This window comes from Neoarius graeffei, chromosome 11, assembly GCF_027579695.1.
Source record: "Neoarius graeffei isolate fNeoGra1 chromosome 11, fNeoGra1.pri, whole genome shotgun sequence".
NCBI lineage: Eukaryota > Metazoa > Chordata > Actinopteri > Siluriformes > Ariidae > Neoarius > Neoarius graeffei.
This window is the reverse complement of record NC_083579.1, coordinates 70,114,321-70,126,923: the sequence shown is the minus strand read 5'-3', so window position 1 is coordinate 70,126,923 and position 12,603 is coordinate 70,114,321. Positions and strand designations below refer to the sequence as shown.

At 39.6% G+C, this 12,603-nt stretch overlaps 1 protein-coding gene across 1 annotated transcript in view; it reads left to right on the top strand.

The window, feature by feature from the left end:
- nol10 (nucleolar protein 10) overlaps nt 1-12,603 on the top strand; it is a 95,793-nt gene that overhangs the window by 15,114 nt on the left and 68,076 nt on the right. The window contains exon 7 of the mRNA XM_060934685.1: nt 10,284-10,349. Coding sequence (XP_060790668.1) covers nt 10,284-10,349 — 66 coding nt within the window. The remainder of the gene's footprint in view (nt 1-10,283; nt 10,350-12,603) is intronic.

The window sequence follows — 12,603 nt, the reverse complement described above, 5'->3', positions numbered from 1 at the left end:
TAATAGAACATTCTGCCAGAGTTTCAGTAATAAATTTTCAACACCTCAAAGGTTGAAAACAAACAAAAAGACATTGTTCTTTGTAAAATCTTTCTTCATGTTTGGTATTAACATATTAATTCCTGAAATAGGAAACTCGCACAAACATTTTTTCTTTTCCCATCCAATATCTGGCACAAAAACAACTTCCCCCTCATATATTATTTGCCTACTGCTATGGAACACACTTTCATAAGCCTATTTCAGACCTGTTTACTCCTACGATTTGTCTGTAGTTCCTACGATTTTTCAAAACAAAATACAGACTACGAATTCTTGTCCAAAAACTACGATTTATGGCCGAAATGTTGCCAAATGTTTCAACAGGTTTCGTCTAAACGGGGGAACAGGGGTGCTGTGCCCTCTTACTCTCGGCGTGCGCCCCCTTACCGACTCCGTGAAAACATCCCAGCAACACTACGTGACAATGTGTCTGATCATCAAATACGTTATAATTGCTCCAAAAATATTCCAATCATAGTAGATACACCGCCAGACGGTGCAAAAACAATCCGAATTGGCGTTTTCCAGACTGAGGCGCCATGTTGTTTACTTGTCACGGCTGCTCTCGCGAGATTTGACATGGGTTACATACAAGGTCAGCTGACTTGTAGAGCGAGATTTCTCGAGACTGAATGACCTTTCACCCACCGGCGCGGGAGTTTCTGACAGAAGTAGTTCGCGAGTTGTTTTGTTGACACTTGGGCATTTAAAGATGTCATCCCGCGGCACGAAACGGAAGAAAGCCAAAGACTGTCCGGTGCAGAAGAAGATTACTTCTTTCTTTTTCAGTGTTGACAGACAATTTGTTACAATTTCCCTCTCAGCCTCAGAATGTCCCATTGGAGCCTCAATTTTTCAAAGGCTTTGCAGCCATGGTGAGCGCCCCCATACTAAATTTTTCTAGAAAAAACCCTGTTCATGACTTACTTTATAATCATATTTATTGTGGGAATCGAACATCGATCGTATAGTCATGGGCGTGGCCATGTTTAATCACGTTTAAGCCACGTTTACCGTACGTTGCATTGTGGGAAGGTTCCATTGTTTCAGCTTTGGTTTCTGAGCACACAATCATGGCAGCCGCGAAGCGAAAGGCCGATGGCATTAAATGACTTGTGATTTGTTAGTAAAGAGTGTGAGATCAGTATAGCTGCCAATCAAGTATTAAGTAGCCTATTAGAGCATAGTATGGTCTCTGAAATATTTTTTCTTATTGTAGCATCCTAAATAAGTATTACTGCTAGTCTTCTGGTTATTTCAGAGATACTGAAATAATGAAATGTATGAGGAGTCAACAAGTAGACCTTAGAGTCTAGGCTTGGTAATATGAGGATTATGGAGCAGATCTAGAATCTTACATGGGTTTGCTTTTTGGTTCTCACAGGTGCTTAACTTGACAGAGAAAAAAAGACCAGTGCTAGATTTTAATTTTTAAAATTTTGTTCATGTAATCTATCACTTACAGTGGTGCTTGAAAGTTTGTGAACCCTTTAGAATTTTCTTTATTTCTGCATAAATATGACCTAAAACATCATCAAATTTTCACACAAGTCCTAAAAGTAGATAAAGAGAACCCAGTTAAACAAATGAGACAAAAATATTATACTTGGTCAATTATTTATTGAGGAAAATGATCCAATATTACATATCTGTGAGTGGCAAAAGTATGTGAACCTTTGCTGTCAGTATCTGGTGTGACCCCCTTGTGCAGCAATAACTGCAACTAAATGTTTCCAGTAACTGCTGATTGGTCCTGCACACCGGCTTGGAGGAATTTTAGCCCGTTCCTCCGTACAGAACAGCTTCAACTCTGGGATGTTGGTGGGTTTCCTCACATGAACTGCTCACTTCAGGTCCTTCCACAACATTTCCATTGGATTAAGGTCAGGACTTTGACTTAGCCATTCCAAAACATTAACTTTATTCTTCTTTAACCATTCTTTGGTAGAATGACTTGTATGCTGCGGGTTGTTGTCTTGCTGCATGACCCACCTTCTCTTGAGATTCAGTTCATGGACAGATGTCCTGACATTTTCCTTTAGAATTTGCTGGTATAATTCACAATTCATTGTTCCATCAATGATGGCAAGCCGTCCTGGCCCAGATGCAGCAAAACAGGCCCAAACCATGATACTACCACCACCATGTTTCACAGATGGGATAAGGTTCTTATGCTGGAATGCAGTGTTTTCCTTTCTCCAAACATAATGCTTCTCATTTAAACCAAAAGTTTGTATTTTGGTCTCATCTGTCCACAAAACATTTTTCCAATAGCCTTCTGGCTTGTCCACGTGATCTTTAGCAAACTGCAGATGAACAGCAATGTTCTTTTTGGAGAGCAGTGACTTTCTCCTTGCAACCCTGCCATGCACACCATTGTTGTTCAGTGTTCTCCTGATGGTGGACTCATGAACATTAACATTAGCCAATGTGAGAGAGGCCTTCAGTTGCTTAGAAGTTACCCTGGGGTCCTTTGTGACCTCGCTGACTATTACACGCCTTGCTCTTGGAGTGATCTTTGTTGCTCGACCACTCCTGGGGAGGGTAACAATGGTCTTGAATTTCCTCCATTTGTACACAATCTGTCTGACTGTGGATTGGTGGAGTCCGAACTCTTTAGAGATGATTTTGTAACCTTTTCCAGCCTGATGAGCATCAACAACGCTTTTTCTGAGGTCCTCAGAAATTTCCTTTGTTCATGCCATGATACACTTCCACAAACATGTGTTGTGAAGATCAGACTTTGATAGATCCCAGTTCTTTAAATAAAACAGGGTGCCCACTCACACCTGATTATTCATCCCATCGATTGAAAACACCTGACTCGAATTTCACCTTCAAATGAACTGCTAATTCTAGAGGTTCACATACTTTTGCCACTCACTGATATGTAATATTGGATCATTTTCCTCAATAAATAAATGGCCAAGTATAATATTTTTGTCTCATTTATTTAACTAGGTTCTCTTTATCTACTTTTAGGACTTGTGTGAAAATCTGATGATGTTTTAGGTCATATTTATGCAGAAATATAGAAAATTCTAAAGGGTTCACAAACTTTCAAGCACCACTGTACTTTCAACTTGAATGAGTACTATTATCTAATAGGCTGCTTTCTACTTTTTGTCTTCGATACAATACATAGATTGTACCCCAGTAAAATTCCTACTGACAGCTTACCAAAACTACTGACAAGATACTGCAAGACTACTGACAGGGCAAATTTGGGGTAAACAGGTCTGCTATTTAGATCTGAAAACTTGTGCCTTTATAGAACAACCCATTTCTTCATTCAGTATCAAAATACAAAAATAATTTCCAGTCATACTTATACCATAGCCATTCTATCATCTTTGTCAAATGTGTATTTGTAGAGTAATTTCCAATGGAATCAACTGCAACCAAGATCGTAAAACAAAGACATTTTTTCTTTCTCTCTTTGTACAAATCTAACTAGATGTTTGGTAATAGGCTAACGTATTAATTCCTGTAATGGGAAATTCACACAACCACAAACATATATTTTCTTCTTTTCACATCCAATATCTGGCACAAAAAAAAAAATCACTATATTTGGATATATTGCTTTGGAACACACTTTCATATTTAGGTCTGAAAACTTAACCCTTATGGAACAGCCCTTTTCTTCCCACATTTCAGTAACAAAAAATACAAAAATAATTTTCAGTCATACTGCCATATGCCATTATATCATATTTGACAAATATGTATTTGTATGGTCTTTTTCAATGAAAACAGGTGATACACTTGCCATATAAGGATATACAATTAAAAAATAAATAAAAATAGGTGAAACTTAAATAAAAGTTCATGAAGTGTGTTAATCTATTAGCCAGTGAATGCACACTTGACTATTGTAATTACTTGTGCATCAATGGCAAGTTTTTCTTTGAAAACAGAAGCATTTCTACCTTGTCATATCAGATATGAGTCAACCCACAATCATATCAATGATTGTGGGTTGACTCTCATTAAAACAGGATAGGTGTTATAACGTATGCAACAGACATGTACATGCATGCATTTTCACTGATAAAACGTAAAAGGCTAATTACATAATCAGATGAACTGAGACAATCACATTCTGAAGCAAATTAAATAATCTTATACCAGTAACTTAAACACACAATACAAGTTACATGTATTAATCTAAATGCAGGCAAACGACGTGTGCCATTTTTGTTTTGTATCCAAATAAGAGTCGCTTCTTACCTGTCTGTTCTCACTTCTTGAAGGCAGATCTTGTGGCTGATTGTTTTGAAACAATCTGACTTTCAGTTGTTCGTTCAGTTCTCCGTTCATTCGCTTCTTCCATGTAAGGACGAGATATTGCTGCTGAGGCGAGCATATCCAGCGGAGAAATCCGACGACTGGTCCACTCATTCTCCATTTTCTCCATGCTGAGTACTCCACCATTACTGCTCGGCTCAGGCAATTACTAAAACCCGGGACAGGATGTTACCGGTTTTAGCAACAACTGCAGGGAGGTCACTGCCTGAGCAATATGTCACGTCACATCCTGTTCCGTCCTGGGTTTTAGCAACAACCCTCGGCTCACACTCTGGGAGAACTGGTGCAACTGAACTTGCTTTCCTTTTCTTGTAGTTTTCTTTTTCTTTAATTGTCGGTACTGCACCCTCTTTCAAGACGGGCTTATCGCCAACGCTCCTCAACAGATCAGAAGTTTCGTACGAGTCCTCAGTAAAATGCGCAGAGCAGAGGAGAGACCGCTTCGTAGGCGCCCAATGTGTCCGTGAACTTCTCGCAAAACGCGTCCAAATCTTTGCAGTTTGAACATTCTTGGGCCATGAATGCAACGCAAATCCACCTTCTGTCGTGTTGCTGCACCGGCCAGCAACATATCTACGTGGCATGGTGATAAATTAGCTCAAAATGGAGGATCGGCATTGCAGTCAGCTCTGTGTTTTAGTATAGCGGAAATGACAATGAGACCGATAGCCTTCCTACTGTGACATCACAGATGTCAAGGTCATTCAAGGCAAGGCAAGTTTATTTATATAGCGCATTTCATACACAGTGGCAGTTCAATGTGCTTTACAGAGGTAAATTACATAAAATAAAGGGGGAAGAAGAGAAAAAAATAAGAATTAAACATCATAAAATGAAAAAGTTCAGTAAAAAACAGCAGAATAAAATGGAATAAAAGTTAAATAAAGTTTAAAACATGCAGAGACTGTAAAAGTTAAGTAAAGTGTAAAACATGTAATGATATTTATCAGTTAGCAGAAAGCATCTGAGAACAGCTTGGTCTTTAATCTAGATTTGAAGCTGCCAACAGCAGGAGCATTTTTGATGTCCTCTGGGAGTTGGTTCCATAGCTGTACTGCATAGTAGCTAAAAGCTGCTTCACCACACTTTGTTTTAACAACAGGTTTTAAAATAGTTCACTCAGATCGCTACCTATATGAATAGTTTTAATCGTAAAAATGATTATATTAGATTTATTGTCAATGCTTAAAACTATTCCTGTGCCATTCTTGAGGTCTCAAGGCATTTATAAACGAAAAGTGAGGCCATGGTTCTGCGTCTCTCCTTTAAAGGGGTACCAAATATAATATATACAGTTGCTGATGTGACAAAGTAATGTATTCTTAAGTATTCTATCAAATTTATATACTAGAAAACAACGAAATAGCTTGGTAATTGTAAATATAATAGTCGGTACGCTAAACGGCACAAGAGTCGCCATTTTTAAAAGACCGTGACGTCAGCCCTACCCACTGCACTAGGAGAGAAGCGTGTAATCATGGCGTCGGGCGCATCAAGTGAAAGTGACAGCTCTGTCGAATCATACGAAGAGATCCCGCAAAAGACACGTCTGGAGGATCGTTATGCTTTCCATCGGTCCTGTTATTACACCCGAAAGCAACACACTGTGGCATTGTGTAGCCGATCACTTACAATTCATCCTACTTTCCGATTCACATGTGCTAGTCCCAACCTCAATGAGCCAACACAACTGGGCACATACATACGTCATGAGTGTTACGCAGAGAAAATGAACGTGCATTCTGATTGGATAAAATTAATATCATGGCGGGCTGTTCAAACTGCGGAAATAGTTTGCTCGAGCTACTTTCAAAACACTATAACTTTCCAACCTTGGAACAAAAAACTTTTGTAAGTCTTGAATAAGGTTCGTTAATGTGTGCTTTATTGTTATATTTACTCTATATATTGCCCTCTGTTCCCCTTTAAACATCTGGAGCCAGCAGGATTCCGTGTTCACATGTAAATGTTATTCAGGGATGTCATGCAAATGTAGACAAGCTGTTCAGTTCTTTTCAAAATTCATAACTCGTTTTTACTCATTTAGGGCCTTAGTGCATAGAGTATCCATTTCTATAAAGGTCTGGAATCGAATTGGTCAGAAGGTGATGATTAATTTTCCATAACAGCAGCTGAAAGTAGTGCCAGCTATGAGGCAAATCCCAGGGTCATATTAACATATATTCAGTCTAATACATTATCATTTCTATCGAATACGCCCATTCATAGGGCCTTGCATAGTGCATGCTCCACTAACTGTATTAAAAAATATATAAAAAAAAGCACATTAACAGAGTTGTATAATTGTTGGTGTCGAAGTTATCTATAATATTTAAAATTTATGGAATAAGTCTCGTGGTAGAATATATATCTTAATTGCCAAGACACTTTGTAAGACAGAAAACATGAATTTAAACACAGTTTTGTGTTTCAGTATTTTTCTGCACAAACGCTATGGCCAAAAGTTTGTGGACACCTGACCACAAGTCAAGTTTATTTGTAGAGCGCTTTTAATGATAGACATTGTCGCAAAACAGCTTTACAGAAATTTAAAGACTTAAAACATGAGCTAGTTTTATCCCTAATCTATCCCCACTGAGCAAGCCTGTGGCGACGGTGGCGAGGAAAAACTCCCTCAGACGACACGAGGAAGAAACCTCGAGAGGAACCAGACTCAAAAGCGAACCCATCCTCATCTGGATGATAACGGATAGATAGCGTGATTTATAAATAACTCGCTTCTACAGTATAACAGTGTCCTATAGAGTCACAAAGTATAACTGTGAAACTAGGAAATTCATTATAGTTTTAACTTGAAGTTATAAACTTGAGTGCAAAACTGTTCATGACAACTGCAGTCCTCAGACATAAATATATTACTGTAAGTGTCCAGATCGTCTTCCAAGTGTGACTTTCGACTGTCCATATGGGGCCGTCCTCCACAGGAGCGATATGGACGACATCCATAGATTAGATTAGATAAAACTTTATTGATCCCTTTGGGCGGGTTCCCTCAGGGAAATTAAGATTCCAGCAGCATCATTACGGATAAACAGAGAAAAGAAATAGAGAAAACTTCTAGATAAATTAAGTATTTACATATACAAATATAAAAGAATAAGATATGGGGAAGGGGGGGGAGAAGTGGGGTTAGGGTAAGTGTGTGTGTGTGTGTGGGGGGGCTTTCTGAACATCCCATTCCAGATTTGGTTCCTTTTGCTGTTATAACCCCCACGCTTCTGGGAAGGTTTTCCACTGAATTTTGGAGTATGGTTCTTGGGATTTGTGCTCATTCAGCTACAAGAGCATTAGTGAGGTCAGGCACTGATGTCTGCCAAGGAGGACAGGGGTCCAGTCTGAGTTCCATTTCATCCCAAAGGATGTTCATTGGGGTTGAGATCAGGGTTCTGTGTAGACCATTCAAGTTCTTCCACCCCAACTTTGGCAAATCATGTCTTCATGGAGCTTTCTTTGGGCACAGAGACAATAGGGACTCATTGTGAGGAACGATCCACTGGGGCGCTCTACCTGAGAACTACATACCTTCAAGGGCTCCCTTCCTTCCTTCCTTCCTTCCTCCCTCCCTCCCACCCACCCACCTAACAAACAAACATTTAATAGGAAGGAACAGTAGGAACACTGAAGTGATGTAAGCTAGCTTGCTAGCGTGACGTTATCAAGAAATGCTAGAGATGGTTTTTATTCCCTGCTGGCCGAAAGGCCCGAAGGGGGATTATGTCGTGGTGATGTCCGTCCGTCCATCCATCCCGGGAAGGGTGCTCAACTTCTGAAATCAACTCCTCTCACAATTTTTGGAGGAATTTCATGAAACTTGACAGGATTCTTTGTGATATGTCGGTGATGCGCATATTGCAATTTCATTCAGTTCAGTCGCATTTTACCAGTGTTACAGCCCTTGATTACCAAACTTGTACTTTGACAATTTCATGAGGGTGTACAGTATTAAGCACTTGTAGCATAGATATAGTTGCCAGCAGGGAATGTTGTGCTCTCAGAGCACTCTTATGTCGCCCGGGACGGAGTCCACCAGGGGGTGAGGTCTTGTTTCGGTTGGGTTTTATTTATTTATTTATTTATTTATTTATTGTTAACGATGTTACGGGAAAACGGCTGGATCAATCTTCATGAAACTTTCAGGATAGATGGGCGTTAGTCTCAAATAGAATCGCCAACATTTTGAGAGTCATCCGGTCAAGGTCACCAAAAAGGTCAAAATCATTTTTGTTGTGGTTACTGCCTCATATAGAGGCGCTAGCCACTACGTCATCGTGCTGTAAGAATGTAAGAGTGTAACAGTCGCGCATACGCGTGTTCCGATTAAAATGGCCGGTGAGTGAATACAATTTGGTTCACCATTTGAAATAAATGGACTCCACTAAAGAAATCTCTTTCAGACATGTTTATGCTTATTACAGAGGGAAAGTGCGTTCCACTGAGCTCTAGCGCTGAGCCATTTCTGGGAAATAAGCGTTTGGGTCATGGTGACAGCGTGTGTATGTCAGCCTCGGTTCAGAGGTTTCAGTTTCGAAAACTGTACGAGTAGAATAATATAAAGTACAGACACTTGGTATATTTTACTTCTGTGATTTTTTTATTTTTTTATTTTTTACATTTATTTTTTATAAATTGTTCATTTTTGGATTACGCTTCATTTTTGTGCCTCATAGAGTAAATATATATGCTATATTTGCTGTATGGACATGGGATCAGAAAGCTATTTTATTTATAAGCAGTAGCCACATACATGGACCCATAGGGTACCTGGTTTTTTTTTTTTTTTTTTTTTTTTTTCACGATATCTTCCTTCATATTGATCATAAGTGCTACTGGGAGAGGTTTGTTTTGCCTGGCAACACTTGTCATGTTTTGCTCACGTGTAAAAATTGCACTGTATTTTCTCCTTTGTGTATTGATTCAGTAAAGCTTGGAACTTTTCTGTTGCGTTGGTCCATTTTTTTTTTTTTAAATGTGAATGCTAAGCGCTGTTATTTACAGGGTTAACATTTTAGATGGATTTTTTTTAAAAATGGCAGTTGCTAGTGATCGCCATTTTTAAGCGACGAGATCGCTTAAAAATGATCGCCATTTTTAAGCAACGAGAAGCAGCAGCTGTACAAACGCGAAGTCATCCATTATTCTTCTTATTATTGTTGTTGTTGCTGCTGCTGCTTCTTCCGTGTTGTTTTTGCTTTGATATTCGCGCCAAGGTTTATGTAAATGTAGCACCATAACTGACGTATACAGCGACGTAATGACGTGGCTCCACTTAGCACCACGAGCTATGGAAAAGCAAACTGGTTCTCAGCTGGCTCGCAAGTTGAACGAGTTGTGAACCAGCACTGGCCCCGAACCAGCCCTGGAACTGATTTGGTGGAAAAGGGGTATTACATCAGTTACATGGTTCCTCTTGTGCTGGGAGAAAACCTACCTTGAAGTAGAAGCTAAAGTCGTCCCTCAAAACAGCGTTCTAAAACCTATAATTGTCCTCAGTTCCTGCAGTGCCGACACACAATAAAGGGGGAACGTTCTCCAACAGTTCTAAGAGCTATGAAAATGTTCCTCTGGTCCGAAATTGCCTATTGTCATGCTGGAACAGGTTTGGGCCTCTTGGTTCCTGTGAAGGGAAAGGTGGTTTAGAGATGAACTACATTATGGGTGTGATGATCAGTTGCTCACAAACTTTTGGCTATACGGTGTGTGTAATTTGTAATTTGTTCATTATTTTCTGCTTCAGTGTGAAATGTTCCGACTTCCCAGTTGCATCTAGACCGGATGTAAACTCCTTTTATTTTATTTAAATAATTTTTTCCCCTCGCTTTCATACTTTGTCAGTGGCCAGTTTGCAGAGTTTTCTCTTCATCATTCTTGAGTGTGATAACTTGAGTTTTTTGTTCTCTTTCTGTCTGTAGTTCAGAGGTCTTCCGTCTGAACCTCGAACAGGGCAGATTCCTCAACTCTCTGCAAACGGGTGCAACGTAAGTACTAAACCAACAGTGGGCCGAGAACATCACAGTGTGGTTGTTGCTTAGAATGTTGGATTTACTGTGTAGCAGAGGTGGACAGTAACGAAATACATTTACTTGAGTACTGTACTTAAGTACACTGAGTATCTGTACTTTTTTTTGTATATTTATGACTTTAACTTCACTACATTTGAAAGGCAAATATCGTACTTTTCACTCCACGACATTTCTATCAAGCCCCTCGTTACTCGTTACTATGAAGCAGCTTTGAAACTGGATGTTTTTTTCTTTTCTTTTCTAAAACGTGATTTGTTTTTTTCACAGCAGACACCGAGACAGCCGATCAGTAATCACTAGGGTCATGTCACGTCCATAGACTGTATAAAATCAAGCTCAGTGATTTCTCAGCAACATTATTTAACACGATCAGTTGATGGCAGAATGGAAGGAGGCGGTTCTTCTGGAGAATGTACGCACCCGTGGCCCATGAAGCCATGTTTCAGTTTTCTGCAAGGATTAAAGATTCATTTCGTTTTAAATGTTTGCTGAAAACGAACTACATCACGGCCTCCAAAAACTCACCGTCCAAGCTATGGAAGCATATTTTATTCCAAGAGAAAGCTTGCAGTGAAGTTGTCTGTGCTTTTTCGAGCTAGCAATAACATTGCAATAGCTATGCAGTCTGGTTAGTCAAATGACTTTCTATGGATTTGCCCGCCAAGTTGCCGTAGCCTTGTCCGCGGCTAACGTTAACACATAGCTAGTTTTGTTTTGATGTCAGATGATGGTCTTGCATTTTTTTTTTTGTCTTGCTTAAAGCAGTGTTGCTGTTGGGCAGTTATTAAGCTCGAGGTGTGGATCTGGGTTTTCATCAGGTTGGATTGTCATATTTATTTTCTGAGCAAGCTGCATTTACAGCTATTCCACTGTCTTCCTGATTAACATACACAAACGTGTGCACACACTGCCAGAGCTGTGTTAGAACACTACCATGCTGATTTGTCAGGGTGGGGAGGAATGTTTGCATAAATAAATTAAATAAATAAATAAGAGAGAAAATGACAATGGCTTCTTTTTTTTTTTTCTTGTGTCAGTTCAGTTGTGTTTCATTTTGTGACGTTCTACCAGGCGTTTATTCTACGGGTTCTAAAAGTGAGTCAGTAAATCCAGTCGGTTGCTTCAGAGGCATTAGGTTTTGTAAGCGTTGTGGCAACAATACGCTGACAGAAAATGTACAACCCCAATTCCAAAAAAGTTGGGACAAGGTACAAATTGTAAATAAAAACAGAATGCAATGATGTGGAAGTTTCAAAATTCCATATTTTATTCAGAATAGAACATAGATGACATATCAAATGTTTAAACTGAGAAAATGTATCATTTAAAGAGAAAAATTAGGCGATTTTAAATTTCATGACAACAACACATCTCAAAAAAGTTGGGACAAGGCCATGTTTACCACTGTGAGACATCCCCTTTTCTCTTTACAACAGTCTGTAAACGTCTGCGGACTGAGGAGACAAGCTGCTCAAGTTTAGGGATAGGAATGTTAACCCATTCTTGTCTAATGTAGGATTCTAGTTGCTCAACTGTCTTAGGTCTTTTTTGTCGTATCTTCCGTTTTATGATGCGCCAAATGTTTTCTATGGGTGAAAGATCTGGACTGCAGGCTGGCCAGTTCAGTACCCGGACCCTTCTTCTACACAGCCATGATGCTGTAATTGATGCAGTATGTGGTTTGGCATTGTCATGTTGGAAAATGCAAGGTCTTCCCTGAAAGAGACGTCGTCTGGATGGGAGCATATGTTGCTCTAGAACCTGGATATACCTTTCAGCATTGATGATGTCTTTCCAGATGTGTAAGCTGCCCATGCCACACGCACTAATGCAACCCCATACCATCAGAGATGCAGGTTTCTGAACTGAGCGCTAATATCAACTTGGGTCGTCCTTCTCCTCTTTAGTCCGAATGACACGGCGTCCCTGATTTCCATAAAGAACTTCAAATTTTGATTTGTCTGATCACAGAACAGTTTTCCACTTTGCCACAGTCCATTTTAAATGAGCCTTGGCCCAGAGAAGACGTCTGCGCTTCTGGATCATGTTTAGATACGGCTTCTTCTTTGAACTATAGAGTTTTAGCTGGCAACGGCGGATGGCACGGTGAATTGTGTTCACAGATAATGTTCTCTGGAAATATTCCTGAGCCCATTTTGTGATTTCCAATACAGAAGCATGCCTGTATGTGATGCAGTGCCGTCTAAGG